This window comes from Schistocerca gregaria, chromosome 1 (genome assembly GCF_023897955.1).
Source record: "Schistocerca gregaria isolate iqSchGreg1 chromosome 1, iqSchGreg1.2, whole genome shotgun sequence".
Classification (NCBI taxonomy): Eukaryota; Metazoa; Arthropoda; class Insecta; order Orthoptera; family Acrididae; genus Schistocerca; species Schistocerca gregaria.
The window spans coordinates 468035458-468048218 of record NC_064920.1 but is presented as its reverse complement, the minus strand read 5'-3'; the positions used below and the strand labels follow the sequence as shown (position 1 = coordinate 468048218).

Here is a 12761-nt window from a genome sequence, read left to right as displayed (position 1 = left end):
ATGCCATGACTAATTTTCTTGTACATCCTTGTTCAGTTAACACTTCTGTTCCATCTTCAACAATAATGACAGTATATTTAATAATAACCTTCCTTCTTTCCAGAAACTGAGACAGGACACTGGCAAGCTTTAACATTTTTGCTGAGTGATAACAAACTATGTTTTGATAATATTCTGGAAAAAAATGGAGTGCTTGTTGTTGCAAAAGTAATTTGTAATCAAAGACATATGGAGAACAGAAACACTTGCAAACAAAGTACATGATGTGTGACACAAATTATGATTGATCATACATGAAACAGCTGATGAAGCTGCATGAAAGGAACATTGGGGACTAAAAACCTTAAGAGAAGGATAATATAGGAATATTAGTATTTCTACATGGTGTTCCAAATAGAGTAATTTATGCACTACTTTAAAAAATGATGGAGAGAAGTATCTTCATCTGTAAATCTGAAAAAATAAATAGAAATACATTAAGCTGAAACAATACTAATGTTTTGTTGGAAATTCATGAAAGTTCGAGATCAGTAATAGTTAACACAGTAAGGATACATGAACAGTACACTGCAAGAAGCACAGACTATAAGTATTTACAAGATGATAGAAGGTGTACTTACAAAAGATTGGATTTGGAAAGGTGTAACGTTTTTGATATAAGAACATATCTGCAAAGGAGACATGAGACAGCTAAAAACATCTATCATAGGAACACTTAGTGTTTGGACATCACTTACAACAGCAAGAGACCACACTAAGATGGCAGGAAATACTGTACAAAATTTTTTCATAACTCATTATAGGAAAGAAAGAAACTGTAAATAACTAAACATATTTCATTTTAAATAATAAAAATAAAAAGCAAAATACTGAGTCATTTACATGTTACTTACATCATTTCCAAATGGACGTATGAAGAGCCCAGCTCTACTCAGCTCTCGTGGTCGTGCAGATAAGAAAGTGTATGTGACAGTACCCAGAGGAAAAGTAAAATTCACTTTCAGTTTACGAGCATCATTTATGATGAATGCTGCTGCTCCAATAAAAACCTAAATGAATTACAGAAAAAACTTGTAATTTACTACACCCAATTCTATAACCACAGCAATTGCCTGATAAAATGGGGCATTTCAATGGATTCATCTAATAAGTTATATGTGAGCAGATCCACTTGGTTCCTCAAATATACTATACTTTTTTCCAAAATAGACTCTCAGACTTCCTGCATAAACACCAATTACTTTTCACAGCACAATATGTTGTCATAACAAGTAAATCAACTTAGATTTCTGATTTTAAGTAATGTCCTCCACTAACGAATGCCTTGACCTCCCCAAAGATTTTCTTACTGATCACAACACATTATGGACATCTAGTAGGCTGGACAGAAATAGTTGTTTTATAACCAGTTGTATGAAAATGAAAATTTAACAAGATTATGAGAAGGAAAGTTGCTACTCACCATATAGCAGAGACACTGAGTCATAGATAGGCACAAGAAAAAGATTTCCACACTACGACTCAGCATCTCCGCTATATGGTGAGTAGCAGCTCTCCTTCTCATAATACTGTTACATTCCATCCTGGATTTTGCAAAATCTCGATTTAAATTAACATAGTTCTGACAGTGAATGTATTACACATAGTGTACCCCAAAAACCTCTTCTTAGGATCTTTCCATACCTCTTTATATCAAATAAATATTGCCAAAATATTATTCAGTTTGTAAATGACACAGGTGTGTCAGTCAGAGGGAAGAATGTTTAAAGGTAATTTGAGCAATGTGTGGAACAGGTTCAATAACAATATAGGAATTGACAATGAAGAAAAAGAATAACTTCAAACTTCCACAGACCAAGTAATAAGAAAAACAATATAAACATACAGTACAATGACAAAACTAGCCAGTCAATAAAGAGCATAACATTTATAAGAATTCAGTTTCAGGTTGGTTTAGATGGGAAATACACAAAGAAAATATATAAAAGAAACTAAGCAGTGCATGGTACCTAATAAGTACTTGGAATTACTGTGGAAAACACTATGTTAATATTATTTATTTTGTTAATGTTCAGCCTGGGTTAAAATATGGCATTATACCATATGGCAACAAAAAAGAAGTACAAAACTTTTTAAAATGCAAAGAAGAATTTTAAGAATAACAGAAGTCACGTAAACCACTATCCAGAAATCAGGAATTTTTCTCCGTGTATGTATATTCATAAGTGTTAGATGCATTATAAAATATGAAATTAAAAATCCAAGTCTGACCCACAGAAATTGAAATTTTCCATGATTATATCATATGATAAAAACAAATCTCCACAGTGAACATGTGAAAACTAACTTATGTCAGTGAGGAAAATTACATTAGGTGTCACAACATCTTGTAAACACAGAATAGAAAAGTAGGAAGGAACACAGCAGGTCGCAATTTGTTAAACTAGTTTGCTATTCAATCCTTTACATTAATGAAGAGCCTGATACATACATTGTATGAATGGAGTAATGTTTTGTAATCAATTTTAACTTTTATTATTTATAATTTTGATATTTTAACAATTTACCAAATGATATTGTATTTAAACGTATATACTTGGGCACCATAATATTATTATTTTATACAAAATTATTGCTTGGAATGTTAGAGAATTAAACAAAGATAACATGGAGCTAGCTTAGAAATGTATTAACAAAATATTTGATACTAATAAATTTTCAGTTACATTAATTATTTACACAACATATTTTAATAAATCTTCTATTGAGAATTAGTTCTATCAAAATTCAGTTTACACAAAATGTGCATTTCTTCTATTTCTAAAACAAAAATCTGTACTTACACATTGAACATTCCTAATTTTTAATTATACATTTAATTGTGTGCTTTTACAAAAAATACCAAGAAATATTAGAATTGATGAAAGCTATTTGTAGTCTGGTGACATTGCCTGCCCAGTTCAGTGTATGTTACATCATGTAAGTAGTAGTTGGAACTATGTAAATTTGTGTCTGTGGTACCTGTACTAATCTCTTTTCAAAAAAGTGGAATTAATAAATAGCAAAATATGAGCAGAAAGTTGTCTTGCTATTACTATGCAATTACAGCAACCTGGGATACATCATTGTTACACTTCCCAGAGTTAAACATATTTCCAAAATTCATCTTATTCTTACAATACCATCTGAAGTTCATGCTTCTTGGTGACATTCACTAGCCGTGTACAAATTAAATCATCTGCTGTTTCCAAAATTCAATGTGTGTTTATAATCATGTTTTATCATACAGTATCAAATGGTAGTGTTACACATATTGAATTGAGCTGGGATCTTGATGTAAATGCTAATAACCTGACACAAAAAACTGAATTTGAAATTTTGCAACACCTTCAGTCTGACATATGAAAATTAAAATAATAATGGAATTACTGAAGAATTCATAAAGATGCAAATGGACATAGATACAAAACTAAACCAAGAATTTTGAGGTGAGTACAAAATTATTATTTTATTTTTCTGTGGTGAAAACTCGTTGTCTGTGCCTAAATATTTTTGGGAAATTTTGGACCATCAATAAATTCAAAACATGCCACAAGCAAACAGTGAACTGGAACCAAAATATTGTGAAAGGACAATTTTAGGTTAACATAAAAAGAAATTGACATATACTTGCAAGAATTCAGTCAATTTTGTGAAACACTGGGTCATAAAAATGACAAGTGATACAAAACCTTGGCAACTGATCCAAGTAAACAAATAAAAAAAATCATCTAAGGAACTAAAAGATGATTTGTGTAGTGAATCAGATAAGGGAACTGTTCGAAGAATTAAATGTTTATGTGAGTAAGAAGATTGATATTGAAATGTGTACTCTAAGCAATAAAATTAACATACTGTCAAATCAAATTTGAAACAACAACTCTCAGCTTGCCCAACTCAAGTCAGAAATGTACAAAAAATATGTACTGTATAATTAGGAATGAAGCAGACAAGCAAACAGACAGATTTTAGTTTAAAATATGATCAAAATGTTGAAGTGAAGGTTGAAAATGTTGACATACTTGAGATAACCAAGGATAATATGATTACTTCCCATGATGAATGAGCAGAAATAGTTGTTGTAAGTGATGTTAATTATGGTAAAATGGTATCCAAGTTGACAAAACTAAACAAACTTTCAACAGCATGGACTGAAAACTATTTGCTGTTGCATGTGGGTGGTTTGTTTGGCAAAAAGAGTTGAATCTCACATATTTGCTTCTGTGTGGGAAGAGGGCAAAAATTTTGCAAACAGTCAGATCTCAGCTGGAGGGAGAGGTATAAAAATGAATTATACTGCAAATTTAAAAGCAGCTGAAAAGAAATATGTGACAATACTGTGAATGCAAAATTGTTATGACTTTCATGGCACTTTCTGACAAACTGCCTGTTGTCTTCTGTCTCGGGTTCTTTGTCTGACATTCATCTGATGATTTTTCTGACGTTTTGCCAACATAATCTAGTATTGTCAAAGTTTCACCCTCTATTGCTGGTGGTGGACTGGACCCAAACTCGTGGCCACAGACTGCATGTACTTGGTGTGCCATCATCCAAGAGCTCCTCTGTGGTAATTTCCAGTGTGATTCTCTTCCTACCTGCAATGGCCGTTCACTTTACCTGGAGGATCTTTTCTTGTTGAACCTTTTCTCATGTTTGTGTATTTCTATAGCTTCTCTGGAGAAGCATGTGTGATACCTCTTCCCTACAGCCAGAATTTCCATGTAGGCAAATTTTACTGTGTGGTTGGTCTCACACAGTGTGTACTCTGCCACTGCCGATTCTCCAGCTGCCCCACCCTGCAATGTTGCTTGTGTTCTGTGATCCTGGTGTTGATTGATCGTCCAATCATCCTGACATAAACTTTTCTGCATATACATAGTATGTGGTTCATTCCCAATATTGCTGTTGGGTCCCTTTTCTTCTTTGCCAATCTGAAACATTCTTAGATTTTCTTTGTCTGTTTGTATATAGTCTTTACACCATGTTTGTGCAATATATGTCTGCTTCTGTCCATCACTCTGGAAATGTATGGCAGAAAGGCCATACCTGACATTTCTTTTTCTTGTGGAGCATTTATTGCTACTCAGAACACTTTATATGTGTTGCATTTCACGTCTGAGGTTCTGTGGCTCACATATTCATCTTGCTCACATTATGAACATAGTAATCATGCCTCTTTCCTGGTTCAGGTGATGATTAGATAGTTTGTGCAGGTATTGGTCTGTGTGTGTGTGTGGGGGGGGGGGGGGGGGGGTAGTGTTTGTGGGTGGGTGGGTGGGTTTTTGATACACACTGTGTTCCAGGTTTTCACCATCCCTTGTGACCAGCACATCTAGAAATGGTAGTTTTTTGTCCTTTTCTACTTCCATGGTAAATTTTATCTTGGTACGGAGGCTATTCAGGTGTCTGAGGATGTCACCGAGCTGTTCCTCACCATGGCTCCACACAACAAAGGTATCATAATTATATCTGTACCACACCTTAGGTTTACATGGTGCCAAGTCCTGCGCCTGTGCTTCAATATGTTCTATGAAGACTGGACTAATAGGACTAAACATGGTGAGGCCTTCCAGCTGTTCATAAGAGTTGTCATTCCATGTGAAGTACCTTTGGTGAGACATGCATGAAAGAGCCTTGTGATGTCTTGCGGGAAAACAGAACCTGTGTGCTCCAGAGAGTCACTCGATGCCACTTTTATAAACAACAAAACAACATTAGACCTGACCAGGACATTGTTTGGTGAAAGTTTTAGCTTCTTCAGCTTTCAAGAAAATGTCTTGAGTCCTTTATGTGTGTTTCAGTCCTTCCCATGTACAGCTGGAGTAGCTGAGGCCAAAAGTATTTTGCCACTTTATATGTCAGTGAGCCAGGAGTGCTAACAACCATCTGTGCTTAGTTTTTGGTATTTCATCGCACCTAATAGAACCAGGATCTTCTGTTCATAATCTTCAGTCTTCATTACGATGGTTGCATTTCCCTTATCGGCAGGCAGTATCAATATACTCTTGTCAGCATTAAGATTCTTAATAGCTTATATCTCTTCTTTCTTTAGGTTCCAAGCTGGTGGTTTTGCTCAGTGCAGTATCCCAACTGTTTCTGTGCATATTTCCTTTGCTCTTTCACAAGGAATGGTCTGAATGGCCGTTTTGGTATTAGCAATGATGTCCTCCACAGGTATAGTTCTCGGGATGGTAGTGAAATTTTCTCCTTTTTGAAGGACAGACACTTTCACTTCAGTCAATTGTCATTCAGAGGGATTGACCACTGTGCATGACATGTCAGAAATCACTTTGCCAGTCTGATTTCGGCACCTTGCAAAGTTTTTCTTCAGTTGATCAGTGCAGTGCTCAAATTCATTCTGCATGATGCTGTCAATCTTGTCTCAGTTGTCTCAATACTTTCTGCTACTTAGTTGAAGGAGAAAGTCCAAAAGTTCCTCATCTGTTCTGGCCAAGTCTTTCCGTGTTGCATGAATTAGCTCATGAAGAAAAGCTTGTTCCATTCTGTCATAGATATGATGTGCTCTTGTGGTGGTGAATGGGCCCTTACATTTCAAGAACTTCTTCATCCTGCCACCGTGACAGAAAGGTGAAAGAGGTCATCAATCACACTTTCTTCTTCCATCATTGGTCAAGACATTGGTACAATCTGTAAATCTCCTCCCCATAGAGGTGTAATACAAAATTGTTCAGGCCCACATGTTGACAAACTGGCTGTTGGCTTTTGTCTCAGGTTCTTCGGCCAACATTTGTCTGATGATATTTCTGATGTTTTTCCAGCATGAGTGGCTGGCATTTTCAGAGTTTCACCCTCCATTGCCAGTGGTTGGCTAGAGCCAAGCTCATGGCCATAGACTATGTGTACCTGACACACCAACATCCAAGGGCTTCTCTGTAGTCTTTTCTGACACACTTCTCTTGCTGCCTGCAACCATCATTCAATGCAGCATGGGAAGCCAGGACCCATTTGCCTTGATGATTTCTTCTTTCTTCTTGAAGTTCTTCTCATGTTTATGTATTTCTATAGCTTCTCTGAACAAATGAGTGTGAGAAGAAGACTACAGGTAAAGTGTAGAAGCAGAAATATGTATAATTCATGGAAAAGGTACCACAGATCGTAACAACTAAGAAACACAGGAAATCACCTAACAGATTAATGAACAGTAGAGAAACAAATGCAATTTATACAGGTTTATCTTCATGGGTGGGAGAAAAAAAAACTTTTTCTTTCTTTACCCAACTAGTAATTTTGTAAAACTGAGGGTCAAGTGAGAAATTATGTTGTGCCAACACTTATTAGTGATTATTTATTACATTTAACTGTTTTATGCTAGATTTCTGGTGTACTCTGAAAGCTGAGAACTAATAATTCTTATAGTGGTTATATAAACATTAATTCTCTGTTGAACTTTACTTAGTAAATATTATAATCTACAGGGGATGGACAAGGATATGGAAACATCAAAAACACAATACATTACCATGCCTAATACAGTTTAGAAACACTATTGGCAGTAAAAACAGCTTCCACTCATCTCAGAATGGATAAATGCAGGTCCTGTATGGTTTTCAAGGGAATCTTATGCCATTCTTCCTAAAAAAAAAGTGGAAAGTTCAGGTAATGATGATGGAGATGAATAGCAATAATGCATCATTCTCTCTCAATAACATTAAGAACTGGTGACTTTTGTGACCAATAAAGATGAGACAATTCACCCTCATACCCACAAAATCAGTTCTGGACAATACTGGCTGTGTGAATGAGGGCCATGTCATCTTAGAACACAGCATCACCATGGGATGAACCTGATCGAACAAAATGGTCGTGTCTTTGGCAATAATGTGACCTTGCAGAGTAATCACTGGACCCATGGAATGATATGATATGGCTGTCCAAATCGTCACTGAGTTCCTTCCTTGCTTCACTCTTGGTAGCAAGCAGTCTACATCATAGGCTTGTGATGGTGTTCACAAGACATAAACTCAGCCTAAAGTTGAAACAGTGTGAAACAAGACTTATCTGAGCACATTAGTTTTTACATTGCTTCTTAGTGCAGATTTTATGATTTTATTGTCAAGTTTTCCTATTATGGGCATTTGCATCATTGATGTGTGGTTTTGGATTTCCACCTTGCCCTAAAATTCCAAAATTATGGGGCTCCCTTCATGTTGTGTTCATTCTGACAGGGTTCACAAGTGCAATCTCCAGTCCTGCAATCACTTTTGCAGCTGCCATTCACTTATTTTTCAATACAATCCTCTTCAATAACTTTTTACCATGATCACTCAACACTTGGTTTAAGAATCATGAAAGAAGGTTGTATACGTGGAAGAACCCTGGAGATACTAAAAGGTATCAGATAGATTATATAATGGTAAGACAGAGATTTAGGAACCAGGCTTTAAGTTGTAAGACATTTCCAGGGGCAGATGTGGACTCTGACCACAATCTATTGGTTGTGACCTGTAGATTAAAACTGAAGAAACTGCAAAAATGTGGGAAATTAAGGAGATGGGACCTGGATAAACTGAAAGAACCAGGGGTTGTACAGAGTTTCAGAGAGAGCATAAGGGAACAATTGACAGGAATGGGGGAAAGAAATACAGTAGAAGAAGAATGGGTAGCTCTGAGGGATGTAGTAGTGAAGGCAGCAGAGGATAAAGTAGGTACAAAGACGAGGGCTGCTAGAAATCCTTGGGTAACAGAAGAAATATTGAATTTAATTGATGAAAGGAGAAAATATAAAAATGCAGTAAATGAAGCAGGCAAAAAGGAATACAAACGTCTCAAAAATGAGATCGACAGGAAGTGCAAAATGGCTAAACAGGGATGGCTGGAGGACAAATGTAAGGATGTAGAAGCTTATCTCACTAGGGGTAAGATAGATACTGCCTACAGGAAAATTAAAGAGACCTTTGGAGAGAAGAGAACCACGTGTATGAATATCAAGAGCTCAGATGGCAGCCCAGTTCTAAGCAAAGAAGGGAAGGCAGAAAGGTGGAAGGAGTATATAGAAGGTTTATACAAGGGCGATGTACTTCAGGACAATATTATGGAAATAGAAGAGGATGTAGATGAAGACAAAATGGGAGATACGATACTGCGTGAAGAGTTTGACAGAGCACTGAAAGACCTGAGTCGAAACAAGGCCCCCGGAGTAGACAACATTACATTAGAACTACTGACGGCCTTGGGAGAGCCAGTCATGACAAAACTCTACCAGCTGGTGAGCAAGATGTATGAGACAGGCGAAATACCCTCAGACTTCAAGAAGAATATAATAATTCCAATCCCAAAGAAAGCAGGTGCTGACAGATGTGAAAATTACCGAACTATCAGTTTAATAAGCCACGGCTGCAAAATACTAACGCGAATTCTTTACAGACGAATGGAGAAACTGGTAGATGCAGACCTCGGGGAAGATCAGTTTGGATTCCGACGAAATGTTGGAACACGTGAGGCAATACTGACCTTACGACTTATCTTAGAAGAAAGATTAAGAAAAGGCAAACCTACGTTTCTAGCATTTGTAGACTTAGAGAAAGCTTTTGACAATGTTGACTGGAATACTCTTTTTCAAATTCTAAAGGTGGCAGGGGTAAAATACAGGGAGTGAAAGGCTATTTATAATCTGTACAGAAACCAGATGGCAGTAATAAGAGTCGAGGGGCATGAAAGGGAAGCAGTGGTTGGGAAAGGAGTGAGACAGGCTTGTAGCCTCTCCCCGATGTTATTCAATCTGTATATTGAGCAAGCAGTAAAGGAAACAAAAGAAAAATTTGGAGTAGGTATTAAAATTCATGGAGACGAAGTAAAAACTTTGAGGTTCGCCGATGACATTGTAATTCTGTCAGAGACGGCAAAGGACTTGGAAGAGCAGTTGAACGGAATGGACAGTGTCTTGAAAGGAGGATATAAGATGAACATTAACAAAAGCAAAACGAGGATAATGGAATGTAGTCAAATTAAATCGGGTGATGCTGAGGGAATTAGATTAGGAACTGAGACACTTAAAGTAGTAAAGGAGTTTTGCTATTTAGGAAGTAAAATAACTGATGATGGTCAAAGTAGAGAGGATATAAAATGTAGACTGGCAATGGCAAGGAAAGCGTTTCTGAAGAAGAGAAATTTGTTAACATCGAATATAGATTTATGTATCAGGAAGTCGTTTCTGAAAGTATTTGTTTGGAGTGTAGCCATGTATGGAAGTGAAACAGGGACGATAACTAGTTTGGACAAGAAGAGAATAGAAGCTTTCGAAATGTGGTGCTACAGAAGAATACTGAAGATAAGGTGGATAGATCACGTAACTAATGAGGAGGTATTGAATAGGATTGGGGAGAAGAGAAGTTTGTGGCACAACTTGACTAGAAGAAGGGATCGGTTGGTAGGACATGTTTTGAGGCATCAAGGGATCACAAATTTAGCATTGGAGGGCAGCGTGGAGGGTAAAAATCGTAGAGGGAGACCGAGAGATGAGTACACTAAGCAGATTCAGAAGGATGTAGGTTGCAGTAGGTACTGGGAGATGAAGCAGCTTGCACAGGATAGAGTATCATGGAGAGCTGCATCAAACCAGTCTCAGGACTGAAGACAACAACAACACTCAACACACACTTTCATCTACATTGTGGCATAGTGGGTGATGTTTTTTCACTTCCTCTATATGCAGTATAAAGCAATTCAGTGCCTCTTGAAATGCCTATCACTTCATTACCTTTGCTATGAAAGTACCCACCATATGAGTATCAACAATTTGCCCATGTTTGAATTCACTTAGCACTGACATAATGCAATCACAACTATACAGAACACTGTTCTGAACAATGACTCACACTCACAACATATTGAGGGAATTGCAAAGGTGTCATTTATAATCAAATACAACAGTGCTACCTGCAAGCTTGGCTGGCATTTGCATTTATTTTCAAGCATGCATTTCTTGTGCTGATGGCCTTGCCACAGTGGTAACACCAGTTTTTGTCAGATTACCAAAGTTAAGTGCTGTTGGGCTGGGCCAGCACTTGGATGGGAGACCATCCAGTCTGCCAAGTGCTGTTGGCAAACAGGATGCATTCAGCCCTTGTGAGGCAAACTGAGGAGCTACTTGATTGAAAAGTGGTGGCTCCACTCTTGTAAATTGATGTATGACTGGGAGAGCAGTGTGCTGACCACATGCCCCTCCATCTCTGCATCCAGTGATACCTATGGGCTGAGGATGAGATGGAGGCTGGTCAGTACCATTGGGCCTTCATGGCCTGTTCAGCCAGAGTTTAGTTTATGCATTTCTTGTAGTTCTTCTGCATTTTTGTCCAACCACTGTACTTGTGATAAAATTGATGTCTTCCTAAAAATATGTAATGCTTTATACATTCTTATATCTTATGCTGAGAAGTATGATTTGAAATTCAAAATTCTCTATAGATTATGCAATGTCATGGTTTGTAGTAAGGATAATAAATAGTTTATTAATTTTCATTATGTGAAAAAGTGATTAGTTGCACTGATTAATTCAGTAACTACACAATTCAATGATTAATGTTACAAAATATTGATCATATGTTGATTTAATTATTATTTATGTTATGTGATAGATAGTTGTAGGGTATCATTGCACTATGGACAAATATGCTGTTATGTTAACCTATTTACTATACAGGCTATGCAGTAGTCAACAGAGGATTATGTCAAAAATATGCCAGTTAACTTCTTGATTCTGCTATGCAATGATTAATGCTGGGGAATCCGATGCATGTAATGATTTAATGATTTGAGATTTGTGCTATAAGTCACATTTGGGTACGATGTGGTCTGAATTATTTTGTTTGCATTAAAAGTTAACATTATGATGATTTAATGACTTAAAACAACATTGTATTTCTTGTTTTTGGTGTGATTTTAAACTGAAATACTTTATATTTGATCAGTGATTACTTGGCAGTCAATTTTGCTTTAATACAGAAGGTACATTTTTGAATAAACCCTCTGAAGGACATATACACTTTGTTATATCCTGTGACATCCACAGGTCACAGGTTGTTGTGGTGCTGTTTCCAATACTCATTTTCTGTGAAAGGTCCTCTTCTATTCTATCAACTGGTCAAAATTATCTCCTACTATCATTACTATATATTCTCCATGAATTAGAATTTATGAGTAGATTATTTTGCAATGGTTTATTTCAATTTAAGTTCACAATGATAAAAACCATTATAAATACTATACTTAACTAGTGAAATACTAATCTGTATTATCTGCTGTTTGTTTGGTTTCTTAATTCTTAAATTTCTCGGTAATGCACATGTTAGCAAATAAATACTATTGCATATGATTATGGTCTGTGTGGCTAGGTAATTCTATTAGTGTTGCTGTGCCTCAAACAAGTATCCACATGGATTTGGGAAATTCTCATAAATCTCACGCAGCTATTGCTGGAAGACAATAGTTAAGTGACCAAGTGGTATATTTGATGGCAGGCATAGGTGAGGTTGATATTTTACAAACAATTCTGTGAGCCAGGTTTACAACACCACTCACTGGCTACAAATTATGGCCCAGTGAGCACTCTATACAAATGTGAAGTAATTAGGGCAGCACAGGGTACTGATGTGCCTTAAAGAATCCATACGTTGCTGTTACAACAGTGCCTAAGGACCTTTGTGTTGGCCGAACTGGGCTGTGGAAAGCTGATGTTGTCATTATCAAAGAGCTTCACTTCCCCC

General features: G+C 36.7%; 1 protein-coding gene across 1 annotated transcript in view; it reads right to left on the bottom strand.

Moving 5' to 3' along the window:
* The window catches only part of LOC126354706 (ionotropic receptor 93a), a 328580-nt gene that overhangs the window by 80892 nt on the left and 234927 nt on the right, over positions 1-12761 (bottom strand). The window contains exon 10 of the mRNA XM_050004573.1: positions 894-1049. Coding sequence (XP_049860530.1) covers positions 894-1049 — 156 coding nt within the window. The remainder of the gene's footprint in view (positions 1-893; positions 1050-12761) is intronic.